The sequence below is a fragment of the Anopheles funestus genome, chromosome 2RL (assembly GCF_943734845.2).
Source record: "Anopheles funestus chromosome 2RL, idAnoFuneDA-416_04, whole genome shotgun sequence".
Lineage (NCBI taxonomy): Eukaryota > Metazoa > Arthropoda > Insecta > Diptera > Culicidae > Anopheles > Anopheles funestus.
This window is the reverse complement of record NC_064598.1, coordinates 19,410,898-19,431,134: the sequence shown is the minus strand read 5'-3', so window position 1 is coordinate 19,431,134 and position 20,237 is coordinate 19,410,898. Positions and strand designations below refer to the sequence as shown.

At 40.4% G+C, this 20,237-nt stretch overlaps 3 protein-coding genes across 4 annotated transcripts in view; 2 read left to right on the top strand and 1 right to left on the bottom strand.

The window, feature by feature from the left end:
- LOC125763056 (acetylcholinesterase) overlaps positions 1-13,780 on the bottom strand; it is a 73,549-nt gene extending 59,769 nt beyond the window's left edge. For both annotated transcript variants that reach the window (XM_049425827.1, XM_049425828.1), the window contains exons 1-2: positions 12,185-13,780; positions 9,179-9,637 (exon numbers count right to left, since the gene is read on the bottom strand). The gene's annotated coding sequence lies outside the window, so the exon portion shown is untranslated. The remainder of the gene's footprint in view (positions 1-9,178; positions 9,638-12,184) is intronic.
- Positions 13,781-14,203: 423 nt separating this feature from the next.
- Positions 14,204-15,464, top strand: LOC125763107 (uncharacterized). Its single transcript, XM_049425940.1, has 4 exons — positions 14,204-14,376; positions 14,455-14,546; positions 14,624-14,786; positions 14,861-15,464. The coding sequence occupies exons 1-4, from the start codon at positions 14,219-14,221 to the stop codon at positions 15,357-15,359; spliced, it is 912 nt and encodes a 303-aa protein (XP_049281897.1). The 5' UTR covers positions 14,204-14,218; the 3' UTR covers positions 15,360-15,464.
- A 634-nt stretch (positions 15,465-16,098) lies between these two features.
- Positions 16,099-17,236, top strand: LOC125763116 (uncharacterized). Its single transcript, XM_049425952.1, has 3 exons — positions 16,099-16,445; positions 16,526-16,826; positions 16,910-17,236. The coding sequence occupies exons 1-3, from the start codon at positions 16,195-16,197 to the stop codon at positions 17,111-17,113; spliced, it is 756 nt and encodes a 251-aa protein (XP_049281909.1). The 5' UTR covers positions 16,099-16,194; the 3' UTR covers positions 17,114-17,236.
- The last annotated feature ends 3,001 nt before the right edge of the window (positions 17,237-20,237 follow it).

Sequence of the window (20,237 nt, the reverse complement as noted above, 5' to 3'; positions counted from 1 at the left end):
TATGGATATTTTTCTTGTCTGTTGAGACAACAGAAAACATTGCTCTTAATATGACGCTGATATACGCAATATTAAATTCTAAAACTCTTTTTAAATCCACTTCTAAGCGAGATGCATACAATCCAACGCAAACGCAAAAAAAAGATCACGAATTTATTTTATACCTCCCGCTAGAATTTCGATCCTGGGTGTTCGGATAAGCCGCCCCTCAAAAAAGGAGCGTATTGCAGCAGGTGGTGTTGGTGTAAAGAAAACGCAATAATAAAGCAGATATTTGCTGGCACACGGGGCATGAAAAATTCATCCCATCCCCTCCCCGACCCGATCCCTTCCTTAGTGCGGCAAAATTCCTCCCACTCCTACGCTTATCCCATGCCCGGCCCGGGTAAGATATGACTGGTGTGGCCGATGCCTTGCAACGAACACGGTCGATGCCACCACTAATGCCTACGGTGGGGCTCATAAAAATGATTTCCGGCCTTGGTTCGTTGGCTTTGCACTGTTGGCAGATCTTCCCTTCTTAACCATCGCAACCGAAAAAGACACCATCGCTCGAAGGGTAGTGTCTTTATGTGAGTGTGTTTCGTACTACTGTGCGCGAGTGACTCTACTCGTTGTTTTTTTTGTCGCAAACATATTTCTCCCTACTTATCTTTTTTTTTCATTCGTTTTTTTTCTCAACTAAATGCAGCCAGCTGGGCTGTGGCCGCGGGTGATGTCCTATTTTTGGTGCAGTACTGTTGTCTGTTAGCGAGTCGCAAAAAAAAGTATCTCACAGCAATCGAAAATTATATTTTTGTAGGACAAACGTACCAAAATGACGGTTCCTATTTTACCCCCTTAAGCAAAGCCACCGCATTTTGATTCGACGAGATGATAAAAAGTTTGTTTTAATTAAATGTTGTCTGACATTTTGTATTCGCTTTTTCCATTTACTTGCAACACTTGATTAGGTTTTTGTAAAATGAATTTGTTATTGTGTTTTTGTTTTTAGTTTTAAAGCAATAAATATATTCTATAAATTAATTAAATAATTTCGATATTTCGATATTTCGTGTTGAATGGTAAAACTGCAATGTTTTATTTTTCATCACTGCCAATCAAATATCTACCCAAGATTTCGTTTAATCTGTACTCATTTCGAAATTCATACTGATACGAATAAATTTATTAGCGTGTGAAAAATCAATGCTAATTAAATGTAAAAAAAATATTTCAATTTCGATTAAATTTTGTACAAACAAATGTACGACTTGTATCGTTTCGCATCTCATCGAATACACAAAAATCGAACTGCTTCAGTTTGAAATGGTCATCCATTTCAAATACATCACCCCATTCCCCAATCATTCCCCAAAGGGGGCGCTGATTCATTTTGCTTCGAGCGCAATTTAGCAAATTTTATTACTTCCATTATTATCCCGGTTCCATGATTTTTTTTGTTGGCTCGTGAGCTTGCTTTATCGTTTGCTACACCGCACACCAATTTCTTGCCAATCTGCTGACCTGGCCCAAAATCTTGCCCTAACTTGCGTATCGACCTGGGTAAAACAGTGACACCAGTGAGCAGCTCGACAGCGTGGTTGCAAATTATGCAGGCGCAAGTCCCACTCTCCAAGGTTTTTTGCTTCATTCTTTCGAAATTGGGTCTCCATTGGGGTTTTTAGCCAGCCCCCAAAATGGACACCGCCGCGATGGCTTGAGTGGTGTACTCGGTTAAGGAAAAAAAAAAAACAACCCGCGGACTATGGAAGCCTCCGTAGGCGCACAGTCGGTCGCCTTAAAAAAAAGGTACGGTACACGGAAAACAACAACAACAGTCGAATGATGATTGAGAAAAATCCCTCCGCGCGCGTAATATAAGTGCGCGTTTCAGTTTTACGTTCGTTTTCACTCGCTTTCTCTCTTGCTCCTCTGCGCGGGTTTTTCCGCTCTACGACGGACACCGAGCGGATAACTTTTTGGCCTTGCTTCGGTAAGCCGCATCTTTACGGCCGATGACTGTGTGGGGTGGCTGTGAAAGACAACAGAGAGATATAACCAAACGCAACGAAAAAAAAATGAGGGAAGCTACCGCAACGATAGCTAAATACATTCTCGTCATTCGCCTTCCATCAGCTGCCCGGAAAAGCGAAACCAGCTCACCAACCCGGAACGTACGGTTTTTTTTTTGCAGGATGATTCTCCAAGTGGCCTTGCTTACCGTGAGTTGTCTTTTCTACGGGTGTGTTTTTTTTGCACAGTTTGTTTTTCTTGTTTGTGGAGCTCCAACGTGCTCCAGCATTCGTGCTAAAGGCGCAGTGAAAAACCATTTTCTCGCCTGAAGGCTATTAGCAATTTCCACTCCGCTCGGGAGATGGGAAGCCGTTTTTTTCTTTTACTAGGTTTTGTATTTTGCTACGTTACATACTTCTTAACCATGTACCTTGGTCAAGGTGGATTTTCCATTTCATTGCTCATTCGTTTAGAAAGGGAAGCAAAAAAAACTCTAAACGAACAAGAAAGAAAAAGAGAGGCAAACGTAAAAGAAAACTGGTAACAAACAAAACGGATGGAGAAATGTGCTTTTTCTCGTTGTCTTAAGGATGTTTTTTTTTTATTTTCTCCACCTCTAAAATTGGGTTTAAAGTGTGGCGTACCATTGCTGGTATAATTTATTTGGAAAAAAATCAAATCGCGAACAGAAAGAAACGAAAAAGAAAAAAATGAGTCGAGAGTATAAAAACAAATCAAAATAATTCTACACACGCGTACGCGCTTTTGCACTCGAAAGTAATCAAATGTTTGAGAAAAAATTGTTTTAGCGCACCTTGCGCGAAATGGTGAAATAATTCACAATGAAGCGAAATTTTTGGGAGCGATTTGTGATTAAGGACGTTGCGCGCGGTGCTTTGTTGTTGTTCGAAGTAAGTTTGTTAAACATGTTTCATATTCATAAGTGTGCTAATGTTTGGTAGCTGGAAAGAACAAAGCTGGAAAAATTGACTAACAATTTTGATACCTTTATATTACTTATTCTTTTGGCTTTTATTGGTCTGCTTCTTTTTAAATTCCTGTCCTTTTTTATTCCCAGCTCTTTTGCTATAATTAATGCAAATATTTCTATGCTCTGATTATTATGCTCGAATTTATTACTCTTTTATTACTCTTTTATTACTGATTTAATGAATATTTGAAAGATTGGATTGAAAACATACCAAAACAAAAATTCAAAAATAAATACTACAAACAGTCCGAAGTACAATGATTTGTATTATTTAATTCAGTCTGAATAAAATGTTGCAGCGTCTCATGTCTTAACTGTTTTGTTTTTATAAAAAAAATTGAGAATTTTATTTTTAACAAAAATCCCTTTACGACACTCGGAAATACGTGTGCAGTGAGTCATTTTAACATGGCACGTATTACATTTTTCGCTCGACACTCCTCTATCGTTTAGACAGCAATGTTTGGAATTTTGGCAAACGAACCGACAGTAAAGAGTCGCCCCAAAAATACAACACAAAACCCTTCTCGTTAATAGAAACGTTGGCGCTTACATCGGAACGAACCAATCCCTCGAGCTGCTCGGTGTTCGGTGAAGTTGTGAAGGCTTGTCATGTTGTAGGGCGGACGGTTTTTTTTTTTGGGGAGGAAGGTATGCTTTCGCTGTTGGCCTTTACCCATACCCTACACCGAGATATGCGAGAAACGATTTCGACTGTCTGTGTTCGGTACACAAGAAAAGAAGCATTCCGTGTTCGGTGGGGAAGGTTTCGCTTTCTTTCCAACTAACAAGCGCCGTACTTCATATATCCTTCTTCCGAGCATTCGGTTCCGCTGCTTTGGTGGCATTGAAACGGTAATTTTAGGACCTAACTATACGCTAAAAACAAATGCTGACGCGGGGAACACAGGGTGAGCTGATACGGCAGCCGGTGCGCTTGTTTGTGATTAGTTCTCGTCAGCGGAAAATGGGCTTTCACTAGTTCGTTCGGGCTCGTCCTGCGGATACGCTGTTAGTTTGCACAATTCTACCCACATTTGATGCGGACGGACATGGTGCGCGGTGGAAGATGGCACCCGGGCCCCCCTTCCGATTCATTCGAGAGGAAAGGAAATATTTTCTCGTTATGTTTTAATCCAAGCGAGATCGTAAATTTACATCGCGAGACACCGTCCGGGTGAAGGGAAAGACGTCAACATTTTAATGCTGACTTTATTAAGGAAACCGTACACAAGGGGCAAAGGAGGTAGGCGGGAAGGGCCGTAGAAAGACGTTACCTTCGTAAAGCGCGCCAGCAAAACTAACACCGAAAGCGACAACAGTTCGGTACGATCGTAATGCACTTCGTAATGGAAATATTTGCGATTCATTAACGCAAAGGGAGCAATGAACGTAGCGGCAAACGAATCCACTCAGCATAAACCAACTCGAACGGGAAAGATATCGTAGCGAGAACTGGTGTGCTTTGAAGAAGAATAGTTGATGAAGTGGTGAGTTTTAGGCAACATTAAAATGGTGCTGAAATGTTTCACAGTACGACATCAAATTATTGCGCGCGGTTGGCAAATTATGAGACGAAAGTGTACATGCTGTTGTTAGTGTGTTTGGGAGAGAATACACCGAACTTAAAAACAACAGTAGTGTAAATAAAATAATAGTTGTTTCGCTAACAGCATTTAGTTGCGTTTTCTATTTGTGGGCATTATTCCAATTCCAATACAAAAGCACAAGGGATTTGAGATCACATAACAATCAAAGTTTTGTGTAGCAACATCAGGGAAGTAAAACTAAATATGTGAACTTAAATTTAATATAAATGGTAGGCAATAGCCAAGAGGCACTAGTGTTAAGCAAAAAGAGAAAATCTTAAGATTTCACATAATTTATTTCAATTTCTTATGTGTGGGTTTCTCGCCTAAAATACGTAGATATGTGGTTGAGAGTTTGTTAGGTTATTCTCACTAATGCTCACTGAATTTGGAAGCTCAACAAATCTGGCTACATGTGCAAACTTTCAACAAAAATGAATGCACGAAAAGAGATATTCATTTAATGGAATTTATTCCATTTTCGTGCTCCAAAGAGAATTGTTTCTTCAACAGAAATTTATATTTTCAATACTGGTGGGATCAGCAAGGGGTTGTTCATTACGAGCTCTCTTTGTACGATGGTCGAAAAATACCCCAAAAAACAACTCGTTTCACTTTTATAGTTATTATAACATTTTTATAGTTATCTTATAAGTTTATGAAAATTTCTTCTGTATTTATATTAAACTATCAACAAAGTGTTCTATCACAAAATCATATAAAACTGACAAAAACTCAACAGTATAATAGTTTTAAAGAAACATTAGATAAAACCTCAAAAATTGCAAAGAAACCCTTAAAAACTGTGTTTAACGAAATCAACAAAATTAGAAAGATAAAGTAAGATAAGTGAAAAGATACCGTACATTTTGATACGAAAAGTTATTTGTCCTCTTTATGGCCAGCAAAGAAAATGTAAAAACCCCCCCTCAAAAAAGAAAACGACTACAAAAAAAGACTACATCCGGCAGTGTATCCTATTACGACCATTCCATTCCACGATAAATCACACAGGGGGCAGCAACAAAACCAACCAAAAACGACTTCATCTTCGAACCATACATTGTTGTGTTTGCTACAATGTTGTAGCACCTGGTATCGTCCGAAAAGGGAGATCCTTCCAAATCCCTAGTCTACGTCCTCACGGCTTCATCGGCGAGCAGTTGGGATGGTTGCCGGGGATCGCAGTGATAACACACACACACACAGACACCAGACAAAAATCCTAGCTCGTTTCTATTACATCCGGATATGTGTTGGGGGATAGTCCTCACGGATCAATGTCCGTGCGAGCTTCTGGGTATCTCGTATGAACCTTGTTCAATGGTTTTTTTTTCGGTTTCTTTCTTCCCATTTATGTGGTCCATGGTGGTCCATATCGAAACATTTGCTACGGGTAATCCGCTGTTACGCCGGTTCCCTTCTTCACACACTGTCACAGCATGTGCTAGCGCGGTGATCCACGTTACTGTGGTCACTACTATTCCCTCCATGGGACCTGCAGAAAGCGTTTTGCGACAGCGGAGATTAAGTACGTGCAATAAATTTTTAATATTATTTCCACACATACTTACACCAGTTTCATCCGGTCGGATCAACACAACGCGAACGGTCAAGTGAAGGTTTGCATTGATCTGGTGTCTCTTCCGAATCTGGCAACTGGCAATAGTAGAGGTGGAAGAAAGTTCCAGCTCTTCTAGCATACGTGCAAAAAAGTGTTTCGATAGATTTTTGTCGTCGATATCTGAATGACAACGGTAAATCCACCAGCCACAGACATCATGCGTGGAACCGTCGGAACAAAAATAAAAAAATAGATACATATTTATGCTTTGAACAGGCTTCACACAGCTTAATCGAATTGAGGTTTTGTTCTCGAATGCGTGACATGCTTAGGAGTTGCATTTATATTTTAACTTGGTGTATTTGTCTTCCGTTTCCCGTTTCGTTGTGGTTTATTGATTTTAGTTGATAAGAAATACAATAAATTATTCTTCGGAACTGTTACGAGGTCATGACTCATCAGTGACACGATTGAATGTTGAAGTCAGTGTAAGTTGAAGAGTCGCGCAATTGTCGAATTCCTTAGTATCCTTGCCTAGGGCATCATCCAACAGTCAGTTACTGATGTTATATCCTGCTGATACTTCTCAAGCAAATACGTCCCTGATAGCAGAGTTATGTTTTCCCACACACACACACACAAAAAACAAATGTTTATATTCTAATCACAAAATTAGGAAACTTTTGCCAACCTGCACACATTGTTATGATTGCCAATTCTTGATAGAAGAAACCTTCCTATTGTGCCTGGAAAATCGTTTGCTCTTTCTTTCACATTTCCATCCAACGATATGCTGCTCTGCTACTGTATGTACAATGCTGGTGAATAATCATTTGTACAGTGGGTGACTGATGATTAAAAATTTAAACACTTTCCAACGGGTGGGTGGTTACCATCCGCCCCAACCTACCCCCTACGGCATCGTTTGCATGAAGAAGGTTTACCACCGTACACAACCTTGAACCGTGTGGAAACGGCCATATGTGTGTGCCACCATCTATCTTTTCCCCCATTGGTACACGGATGTTTGTTTGCTTGCTTGGTTTATTTGTCTTCCGTACAGTCCTTCTGCGTACGTGACTTGCTGACAGTGATGGGTTGGGGGGAGGGGCCCCCGTAGCATTTTGTGGAAGGCTTATGCTGCACACACATACACGCATACCTATTTGCCCGATCCGGATCTTTGACGGAAGAGCCTTGAAGGCCTCGACGTTTAAAGTCTGGGCAGTTGCTTTTTTAAGAAAGCTCAAGTTTCCTCGCCCATCAGTAGTAGGGAAGAAACGGTTTGAAAGCCAACGAGTACAGGGCGCAAATGGGAGTGTGTAGAAAACGATACAATACTTAAAAGTGAACTGTTTTCCCGCTGCAACCACCGTTGGTTAAACATTTATCGTGAGGAGTGGTGGCAGTGGTAGTACCCTAGCTTAAGGAGGTTGGTTGGAGACTCCGGGAGGTAAGCTTTTGTAGCAAAGTGTACCCCGTGGTCTGAGCAATACATGCACGTTTGCCGGGTATTGTCGTGTCTTATTCTTATAGACTTATGTTGAGACCGGTGTGTAAGTGGCCGCCTTTAAAAGTCAAGCCACTCGAATGGCTGAGATTAAAACAGTAACACGCGCTTCACAAATGGTGCTTTAAATTGGCTAAGCTTTAAAACACCACCAGCGCAACCATGACGTGGACAAAGTGTATTCTCCCTACACACACAAGCTGATTGATAAGGAAAACAACAAACAACACACACACACACACACACAGACACACAGAAAAATACGCTCTCCTTTATCGATTATTCAAACTGGTATACACCACGGTTGAAGCATGCACAATGATTTATTTAACATCATTCAAGTTATTTCTGGTGCTTCTTCCTTGCATGGCAATCGAGTTAGCCAAAATGTGCGGGGGGAAGGGAGGTGTTTGTCGTACGTTACAACGCTTATGTCAACAACGATGAGCGATGCATGTTTTCCACTAAGGAAGGAGGCAATTTTTCACAAACTTATCTGCACCCATCAGGGATATTGCTTATGCGCGAGCTCCATTATTCGTAAGTATAAAAATACTAGGAAGATATATTTTGGCGTTACACGATTAAAGGAGTGGAGGAAAAGCGAATGTTGAAAATTGAAGAACTTTTCTTTAAGGGATTCCATGATGTACGTGTTTTTGTTTACCTTTTTATGTTTTATGTTGATGTTTTATTATTTGTGTATGGAAACTCGAGTAAGGTATGATAGTTTTCTCTGCAGATTGAATAATTTTTTTTTGGGAAAGTTTAAAAAAATACCTGCAAAAGTAATGTGATAAGTCCTAAAAGCCAGTTATGACAGGCATGAGGTCGTTAGGGCAAGGTAAATGTTAACAGTTTGATTGTTATTTTAAATGAATTTTTCATATTTTTAAGAATATTAGAGTATTTTACACGATTTTGTTTCATTCGGCAATTGGATGAAATTACCAACAAAACTGAGGTGATATGAGTTAAACAGAAGAAACATTTTCATGTCTTTTTCTTGCTAGTTTGGTTGTACGGCATCGTTTAAAGGTTTTCTGGATTTATTTATTATACATATGTTGAATAGTATTCAATCTTTATTTTGTAGGTCTCTCACTAGATCCTGAGACTCCATTTAAAACCTTGGGAGTATTAGACCAAAAGTCGAGAGCTCAAGACTAAATAATGACTTTGAACACGATAGCCATTTATCGATGATTTATTGTACCAATCTAAAAAGATGGGTTTAAGAAACCATTGCAGATATTCCAGTTTTTATTTAATCTTAAAAAAAATGATACCCTTTTTTATGGATAGAAATTGTTGAAGATTTTGAGAAGAGTATTTCGATCATCTCTACAATATTCTTACAATTGTTCAGAACATTTTGACGCTTCAATTTTCAATGTTCTTTTTAAACTTTTTTAGCAGCAAAATGGTTAAGCTTTTATTACGTTTTAAAAGCAAGAATGTGTGATAGACATTTGAAGACTATTTTTAAAAGTTTAACATCGGAAATTCAACAGTGTATCGCTACTCACCTTAGTATTATGAATCCACTAGAACAATCCACTAGCGTTGCTCATCTAATGCAACTCGAACGGTGCCGTGTAAATTTTTCTGCAGCTTCAAGCAAAAACACTAATCGCTAACACACAAACACACAATCTGCCCGAACTTCTGAATACTCAAAACTACACGTCACCAAACTCACCTACACGCACCGTTGATGGGTGCAGCTATATCCGGAAGGTTATTTTTTATATTATTTTTTTTTTTACTTTTTGTTCCGGCACCTTCAAAATTCTGTACGGCGTAAGAATTATGCTCAGTAACTTCGTACGCAGCACTGTAAGTTTTGTGTACTTTCACTTCTTGCAGTAGCCAAGCTGCTAATGTTTGCTGTTGAACACTTTGTCACAATACGGTTAATGATGTGTTACACACACGCACACGGATCACACAAATCCACTCACAAAGAAAAGGACACGGGAAGCAATCTAAAATCAAATTGAAATTCTAATCAATGGTAGTAATGCGTTTTCATTAGCAAAAGCTTATCTTAACTTTGCAGAACTTAGCACAATTGTTTTCTAAGACTTGGGTCTTGCTTCGTTTAAGGAGCACAAGGACGAATCACATTTTTTCTCACCTCTCCGTACGGTGCTATGAACTTGAACTTGATAACACTTGATATCCTTGTAACGAACGTTACGGATCCGGTTCAATCACGGTTTCAAATTCGTAATGAATCTACTACTGCCTTCGGAAATTACCGAGTGGAACTTTCTTAAAAGCTTGCTGATAACTACCATAGCACGTCCTGGGTCTTTGAACAACTTATGTGATAAAACGATACAAACCAACCGGAGACACAAGTGCAAACCATCAATCCGATGTATTGCACACTGTACCGCCTAAGGTCGCACACCGTATCCGTTCCACTGTTCAACTGACTGAAAAGGACATCCGAAGTACGTACCGATTGACCCACGGGTGACACAGCAATGCTGCTACTACCAGTCTTTTTAACTCTCTCTCTCACGCTCGCTTGCTCTTTCTCTCGCGTAGTCTTCCTCTCTTATATTTTCGAAGTTGGTTAAGTTTTTCACAACTACCTTTCAACAGTGAGAACCAGCAACATCAAATGTAGTTTTTCGGTTTTCTCTGAAGAAGTTGAAAAAAAAACGAAGGGGCAATGTTGGTATGTTGAGCATAGGACAATCAAGAGAGTGAGAGAAAGCGGGAGATAGAAAGAGACCGTATCTCAACAAAGCTCCATCGTGTCTCCAATGTGCGATCCACTTGGGGGGTGGTTGGGGAAAAATTGAAACACACTGCTGAGAGAAGGAAAACTTCCCACCATCTGCCAGGAAAACCCGATTCAAAGTTTGCAGCTGTATTGGTAACCGTGCCTACTGCGAAGGACGAGCCTTTTTGCACGACGGCGGGTGGCACATGTGGCGAGAGTTTTGTGGGTAATAACTGGTTTTTTCTTTCCTTTCTTTCTTTGGGAGCAAAGTTTTCCGAGCCCACCGGGCCCACCTTCGTACGCGTGATGAAGATGAAGCCGTCTCGGAGCAACTACTGCAGTGAAATCGTTCTTGCAGATGATATGTCGCAACTAGCAGGGTGCCTGGTGTACTGTTCTGTCAACAAATTCAGCAAAAAAAAAACAAAATATTGTTTCTAAATGTTACTTTTTTTCTGGTGAACAAAAGTTTCATGGAACCTTCTATTATTTCCATTTCGTTTTGTTAAATGTTAAATTAAATACAAGAACAAATAACACCAATGGATAACAGTTAAAATTTTCTTCCCTGTTTGTAGTAGCGCAACATATACACAGTTCATCGCGCAAGGACTTATCGTCAAGGACACGAGCGTAATAACCGTGGCTCGCTTCCTTCACCAGATCGTCGCTGTTTGCGCTCTGTGCGCGTTGTTGTTTATGATCAGCTCGATCCACGCCGCATAATTTTGTTGCTGCCTACCTTAGCTAGTGCGGAACCCTTAACACCATCCACCCAAGGATTTAGTGAGCATGGGGTGAAAAGCAAAGCAGCAAAAAACCACGAGTTACTACCAACCGCATACCAAAATAACAATCATCATCAGCACCATCATCAGCGTCACCATCTTTGCGGTGATTATCAAGCGTGAGAGGAGCATTTTCCCAGCGTCGAAAGGTAGGAAAGTACTTCAACCGTGTACCGACACCGTCCAATCAAGCCGAGAGGATTCCCATTAGACAGCTTTTTTTTTGGGAGCTTTAGCTGATGTTTTGTGGAAGTGTTGATCAAAAACCATCGGGAACACGTTTTAGCTTTGGTCCCACTCTGCCACATTTGAGGCGATTGGTGCCGGGCAAAAGAAGAAAAAGAAAATTTGGAGGCTGCAAAAAAGGCTGCCGGGGTTTTGTTCCGGTGTACGGGAGCACCCACGAGGTACGCACACACTATACGCAGCGAAAAAAGGGAACGCAGTTGGAAAAAGGGGGGAAGTGATGATTCGGGGCAGCTTCACCGCAGGATAATAGACAGGAAGTCCCTAGCGAGCTCCGAATCGAAGATAGTTGCCTTCGCAATGCAGCGTTCCGCCGGTTCGGTTTCTGTGCTGGCTGGGAACAAAGGAGCGTGAAGGCAAGAGAATCCGAGAGCAACCGAATGGTAGGAAAACGCGAGATAGAGAGAGACAGAGAGGAAAGAAGCAATAGAGATACCTTACGGAGGATATGAGATGATTGAAGTTTAATAATAAGCTGCTATTCTTTTTTTTTAAGAGGAATAGCATGACAATGCAATACGGGCCACATACTATGGGGGAGAAGGGAAAATTTTCAAAATACGCTCACAGTATCGACTTTTGGTGACCTTTCTGTGACGGAATGTTTTCCTTTTTGAAGCGACCTACATTGGCACAAAACGCACCAATTTACGGCAAAAGTGACAAAACAAACTGGAGTGGAATGCCGAGACGCAATAAAGTAACACCTATGGTTATGGAGACATCTCTGACGGGTTCCCATCGTAGTATCACGCTATTACCGTTTCGTTGCACTAGCTATACGCCAAGTGTTGATGCTTTACACCGTTTACACTGATGTCCAAAATCACGCATCAAAAGTTTTTTTTCACACGATTTGACTTTTGACTGCGGCACACACTCTAGTGGTTCGTTAAGGACGTTTTCTGCCACACGGATACCTGCACACTAGGGCACGGAAACAGTCGGTTCGGTATCGGTCAGAGCGAGATCTCAGATGGAAGTCAAGCACAAAAGCACCGCGTTACACTTAGTACTCGCATGCACCACAACCGCTTCACAGCGAGTTCAATCTCATACTGGATCTCTTTAGCCAGCGTTTAGTATTCGGATGTTACTCGGTCAGAGAAGTGTGTAATCTTGAAGCAAGAAAACAATAAAATTTTACACATACTCACACCGCGCTGCGTTTCATCGCGTTTACGTATATACGTTGATGCAGAATTTCTCATGCTCATTTCTATCTCTCTGTCTCTCTCTCCCTCAGACACACATATATAGACACAGACACATACACGACGGTACATATCAAATGAGCCTTCTAAATATACTGAACGGTTACTATATTCTCACCATTGTTTGGTGTAAAGTATGCTCTCATGTAGGCTACTTCAAGTTGTTGAGTAAATGCTATTAGCCGCTGGTGCTCTTTGGAACCGGTACAGGAATGCATCTACTTACTAGGTGACTACAATTACCCTTATACACTAAGTTATGTTTATTATACCATATTTATTGCTCAATTACTCGAGTTAACGAAATATTTATGCCGGTTTACTTCTAAGTAATTGTTGGAAATCATAATAGGATGTTAAGTTTATTAATGTATCGCCGCATTGGTTGTCAGAGTTGAATAAAGAGTAGTAGATGTGCCAAAATTTGAAAGACCTAAGGTATTGTTTCAGGTCGATATCATACTCCAGTGGGGATACCAAAGCTTACTTATCATACTGCAGTTTTGTTACTGATAAACCCAATCTACGTATCAATACCTTTGGTGGGACAACCTTTAGGTTATTCATTAGGAGTCACTGAAGCACTTTCAATTTATTTTACACTAAAAGTTTACATTATTTTTTAAAATAAAATATCGTGCACAGTCCGTGGTATCGAAATTTTCCTTCTAAAAATACAAAGGGGTTTTAATTATGAATTGAATAAGTTGTAATAACAATTCGACTCAATAATGAGAAACAATAGCACAGTGTCCAGTGTTTATACAATGCGGAGAGTGTGAATTATCCTCACATTTTGCTGTGTGTCTATCGGAGGAGAAATTGACGCAGGATGCTTGCTATGCTGTCCATAAAAGGGCCACTCTCTTTTCCGCTCTTATATGTGAGTGTTAGTAGAGAAGCGCGCTTCATCTCCGTTTGCTTGCAGAGCATATCCACCAGTACCCAAGCAGTAAGATTCTTCCGATTTCACATTTATGTTTATATCAATCTGTCCGCTTTGAACGGCTCGGGAAGCCAACGAAAGAGCAAAAAAAAACACGTGAACAATGACGTCATATGACAAAAGCAATGACGTCATTGCGAACATGGGTCACATTCCGCAATAGATAGTAAAAGTTTTGGATGCTGGCACGGTTAGAGAGAGAGAAGAAAAAAAAGCAGCAAGTAAAACATTATGACTTGAGGCGCCAAGAACTTTGTTCGGGTTGATTTATTTTCCACAAAACATCTCCGGCACGCCATAATTACGTTGAAAGGGAATGGATGTTTTTGTGTGGAACATACATCAAATATTGCTTTTGTTTTAAGCTCCATAAGTTCTAATTTTAAGCATAACACATTTTCTAAAAAATATTTATTTCCTACCTTTGTGTGGTGGGCCGGTCTGATTCTGTCCAGGTGTTGTACTCTTTACCGTCGATAGTACGGTAGCTGGAAACGATTGTCCAGTTCACCAGGTGCGATACGTGTATAAGCTTTATCGAGTCTACCTTAATCGCCATCGGCTTATCTGCTTCGATTTCAACCTACCACCCAAGAGAATCGTTTGTCCGATTACTCCTAACCCGCCCCCAAATCATGCTCTTCGATTCAAAAACAAAAATGTCACCAGCGCACGATAAGCACCACCGACGCGCTACTGGTATCGGAGTGCTAAACGATAATGCTTCAAAACCTATAAATGCTACCTTGTTACCGATGGCCGGGCTTATTTGTCCAACCTTTGGAAGGAAACAGTAGGTGCTTTTTTTCCTCTAAAGTTGTCCTGCGTGTAATTGGTGGTTCAAAAGTGTGCTGTTTTTTATTAATTTTAGCTCTCCCGACCAGTTGAACAAAGCACCGAAAATGCGTACCGGTTTGATTGTGATGGTCTTGATGGCCTTTTCGGCTACCGTCGGTGTACATGGTGAGTGTTTTTAGTGTGGTGCATTCGATTCCGCAGCATCCAATTTCATCGCTTTGTTTATTGCTACTCTCCGCCAGAGGTCGCTGGACAGAATATCATACTGGATGCCATCATGCGGCGCATTCTGGAGAACCTGCGTGACTTGATGCGTACGGGAAATCCGGAAACCGGTATGCCAATACTGGCCCCGTACAACAATCCGGATCTTTTCATCAATGCCAGCTTCGGAGGGTTGCTAGAGTATGACACAATAAGGCGAAACAGTAACTGTTCGTATGAAGTTACACTAACAAACCCCAATTTTCGTCTTACAGCTTTGACGCACGCTTTACCCCGATGAACATTATTGGGCTGGATACGTTCGTCGGTAGGCTGCAGGTCGATCTGGCATCGCTTCGGTTCCCGTTCGAGTTTAATTTCGCGGAAATCACTGCGAACGGATTTTACGATGCAAACGGGCGTCTTTGGGGATTGATTCCAATCTTCGGTATTGGTGATTTTTTCGTGCGACCCCGCGACGTCGTAGCGACCGGATTTGCCACCATCACCGACAACGGGCACGGTTATCTGATGCTGTCCGATTTCTCCATCAGCCTGCAGATCGGTTCGCTCGAAAGTAATATCCAGGGTTTGTTGCTGGGTGGTGAACTGTCAGATGTGCTGAATGCCGTCATTCAGGACATTGTCCCATCGGTGCTGCGTAACTTCCCGGACGGTATGACAAATCTGCTGAATGCGCTGGTTGTTCCGATCGCTAATCGCTTCCTGGCTACCCGCACGATGGAGGATCTGATGGGTTTACTGTTCCCGTAAGGGCTATGATACCATTGAGCCGTTGTGGAATAATGTTTGATCGATACATAAAATAAATTGCAGCTGATTTTATTTTAGCGCGATCGTGCGTGTTGTTATGGAACTTGCTTTATCGCACATTTACTTGTTATCTACGTGGGTAATGTACTTCTTTGTCTTACATTACTCTAACATCGATTCGATTCGCCTGCTCGTGTCTACTGTTTACAACGGGGGAATTGTTTTGAAACGACTTGTAGCACAAAAAAGTGCTTTGATAACTGTTTCAAATCTGATATCATTCGTCTGCGGTAGCAACGATAAGATTAAGAAGCGAAACATACTCAGCAAATTAATCTGTTTTTGTGCTGATTGTACGTAAGAAGTAATAGGGGATTGTATGTCTGGTTGATCGTTTTCTAGTATAAATCACAAATTCGGCTTGTCGAACAATTCATTTGAAGTTCTTATGAAGTTCTATTTGAGAAAGTGCAAGCCAGATGTAGAAGTTCTTATGAGTGGGATACTTGTTTTCTACTTATTCCAAATCAACAATGCCATTAGATTGTTTCTCATGTACTATTGCTCCACAACGTGTTGTGTTGTGTATTTATCTCTACAAGAACAAAGGGCATCGTTGCGTCGTGAGGTACCCGATTTATCACCTGCTTACCCCCACGGAAGCCCAATCAGTCGACTGACTTACGATAAGGAATCAGATTGTAGGTTCCATTCCATATAAGATACGATCACCGAATCAACCCTTCAGCAGTCTTTAGTAAAGTCCTCCTGTGAACAAAATTCTTGTCCGTTTTAAGAAAGTTGCTCTAATCAAGTGTGTTTCCGAATTACCGCAATGGGTCGTGTAGTTCCTCTGCTGGCGCTGCTGCTAGCCATCAGCCATGCTGCTGTTATACCGTTCCAATCACAGCAGCTGGAAGTGCTTAAACCAGACCAAAGAGCAACGCTTGACGAAGCTCTAGCTCAACTGCTGGAGAACATCCGAGAGTTACTGCGAACGGGAGATCCAGAACGGGGCATTCCCGTAATGGCTCCACTACAAACCGATCAGCTTGACGTGGACCTAAGCTTGGGTGGATTGCTAGAGTAGGTCAGCAAAGTGTTACGCTACAAGTGGTGCTTCGAACACGATTGTATCCCAAACTCCAATTCTTCGCCATTTGCAGCTTTACCGCCATTTTGCGCAATCTGTTTGTCGATGGATTGGATCGTTTCCAGGGTACCCTGACGTTGAACGTTATACAGATGGAGTTTCGGTACGATTTCCTTTTCCCGGATATAGTCGCACGTGGACAATATGATGCTAATGGACGACTTTTCGGATTGATTCCGGTGTTTGGGTTGGGCAACTTTAACGTTGCTCCTCGTGATCTTCGCATCCAAGGAACGGCCCTGCTTCGGCAGTTACCGTCCGGATATCTTCACATGCCTGAACTGAAAGCCAACGTACGGCTTGGATCGCTGCAGGTTGTATAAATTTATGATAAATTGCACCGCAGGGAGAAACAATTCACTAATGGGACGTACATTGATTTTGGTTTTGCTCACAGAACAACATCGAAGGAATGCTGCTTGGGGGCGAGTTATCTGATCTGCTTAACGAGGTCATCCAGGATCTTGTTCCTTCCGTGCTGGTTAACTTCGCACCGGAAGTAACTGAAATTATCTCACGCGTTGGCATACCGATTGCTGACTCGATTCTGAACACGATGACGCTTGACGATCTGTTCGCATTGATTCCGATGAATGAATAGAAGGACTGTTCTATGGAGACATCATTTTTACGTAAATAGAAAATTAATGTAAAGGGAAACAAAATCAACTGCTGCAACTCAAAAGGTGAATGGAATTAAAGGGAATTACTTAAAAGAATCGTTTATCTAGCTTTGCTTTGTTTCAAACAACGTTTAGGAAAGAACAAGTTCAGTTTTATGTGTAAAATTCTAAGTGAAATCTTTTATTTTGTAAAACAGATGTATCTCCTTAAAGAAGTTACAAGAACTTTTTCACAAAACAGATCGATTTGGAAAGTTGAAACATTCGGTTGTTGAATTTTTTAAACCGTCTCAACTTTTCGAAGGAATTGTCTTATGCTTCCAATTCAGCATCCATCAGGACAAATATTCAGTAGAAATTATACGAAATATTATGAAGAATTTGATGAGTAATTGATTGTGTCGACCACTGGAAAAACTGTACCAGCCATGTTCAATTTGAAAATTTTCGCGAAAAGCGTATAGATTCAAACGTATTGCGTTTTGCATACTTTCGCTTTTCCGCGTTTCCACTTCATGACAAACAGATGTCATTCTTATGTTCTTTTTTTGACGTATAGATGTCGCTAACAAAATATCTAATGATTTAAATGAGTGGTTTTGAAAAAAACGTTTACGGCTTTAGTATTTGTTTAATTATTTATTTTATATTTAATTATTACGGTATTTAGCCGAATATTTATTTGATTAATAAAAATAAGATAATTTTAATTTTTTTTATTTATTTGCTAGTGAATGGTTTGGAACAAACTCCAGATACAAAAGATATCAAAACTTTTAATTAATTAATTATTAATTGTAAATTTTAACTTACAAATTATATTTAAGGTATTTATCTGTATTATATTATATCTTGGTCTGGACTTGTCATTGTTGCTAAACATAAGGAGTAACGGAAACTGATTTCTTCCAATTCTTGAGTGTCATATAGAAAGGATTCCAAATTCAACGAAAACATTCGGACAGAGAGGTCTTGTCTATCTGGAGCATAATGCATATAAAGCACGAAGCTGTTACTGAAATTGAAATTAATTACTGATATTTCACCATCGGTTGATATACCATGCTATGGTAATAATCTAAAATATTCTTCCAAGCAACTTTTAGGCCGGTATTAATAAAAAAAATACAGAAAATAAATCGTAGCCACGAATCCAACATAATAACAATTTAATTAGAAACTAGACGCATGATTTGTGATTGTTTGTTTGATCTGTGTTGAGGGTTTTTATGAACCTTGTAATTGCTTTGTAATGTCTACTTCATGTATTTTTGGAGAAAAAAATCGTTGTTCCCGTGAAATGTAATGTTTGAAATGTAAAAATATGTAAAATTCACGCGTATATTCTTTTCTTTTTTCTTTGCAGAAAAACACCAGTGCCAGGTAAGTTCTCTACTTACTTATTTGTTGATTATTTCATTAAACTTTTGCAAAAAAAAAATGTTCCTAAAATCTACCGACAACAATATTTGTTTGCATGACGTTTCGGTTCGCTCGGATGTATCATATTGATGCGGCGTTTCCAGCTCACCCTTCTCAAACGTACTCAATCCATCCTAAACGAACTCATACACACACACACTTTCTCCGATCGGTGTGCATGCATGCATGTATGTGTGTATCGCTTTGTGTGTGCATTACCGGAATCGGATGTGTAAACAGAGCTCCAAAAATTTAATCAAATAAATGAATATATCCTAGATCCTTTCAAGCTAATGCGGTCCTTCCACATGTACCGTGTACCATACCTACAATGCTTCCTCATCTGCTAACTCTTAATAATCTGGCCAACGTGCAACAAACAAAAAGAGCAAAAATGAACGATGCTTTCGATGGGCAAAAACTATACCACCACGATGCTGTGGGAAAACGGAGTACTTTGGCAAATAGAAAGATAAATATGAATGCGATATTCTTATATTGGTTCGGCTATCGCTTCGATCACGTCCAGTCCGGTCACTCCCTTGCCACCAGGTTCAGTCCAGTGTTAGATGAGCATTAATTATCGCTAGTGAATCGCTCGCTAGAAACGTTTTGCGGACAAACGGTGCCAAGCAATTCAATTTCGTCCCAATCGTTGGAACTCCTCGAACTGCTTAACTTCCCCGCATTATTGACGTCATGTCCGCAGAGCATATTCCCATACATCATCATTCGTCATAATACCGCCATCGGTTTTTGGCCCGGTGGCTCCAACCGGTCGGGACGGGTTCAAAATTCACCAACACCCTACCCGAAGAGGGTGAAAACCTAATCCTTAACCGGAAAATGGACCGTGGCGTGCAGTGTGTCACACTAGGGCACGGGTGTCCATTTTAATTTGATATTTTAAAAGCTTCTTCGCCCCCTTTTTCGGTGGCGAGTCGGCGGGGAACCTTCTGATTGATCCGTGTCACTTTAGGGATGGACAATTCGAGGTTGCTGCACCCATATACCGATCAGGCGTCGACCAGAAGGAGTAATTCGATAGCTTTCTTGCTGTAACTTAAGGCGCATTTGCAATTGGCTCGGTTGCGACAATCGGTTGCGGCCCGTTGTGCCGCGTCCATTTATGTTGATGTCCTGTTCTATGTGTGTTTTTTTTTGTTTGACTTGCTTCTGTTCGTCTGTAGCGGATATTTTGGGAGCGTCTTGCGGTCGAATTTCATGGCAAATGATCGATTAGCTTGGGAAGGATAGGAAGGTAAAATTTTTGCTTAATCAGATCTCTGTTTCGGTTGAATCTACGGAAAAGGAGAGCGAATGATTGAAGTTGTTATTTTCATTTTTTGTTTTTAATAAATTATGATACGAAATTACAATTTTTTTTGTTCCCAAAGAATAATATAATACAAAATTCATTTTTGGCAGCGTGTAACCACATGAATTTTCACATTCGTTAATCTCGAAGATCGTCACCGATCAAAAAACTTATTGCTTACTGTACGATTTTTTTTTCAAAAAAATCGCTTACAAAAGATATTCCTGTATAAAATGTTTTATATTTGTTGAAATCTTAGTCTAATATTTTTTTGATGATCGACCTCGATAAGATTTCAAGGATATGCGAACAAGGATTCTTTCCATTCAAATATCTCAATTTATCCTTAGCGAAAGTACAAC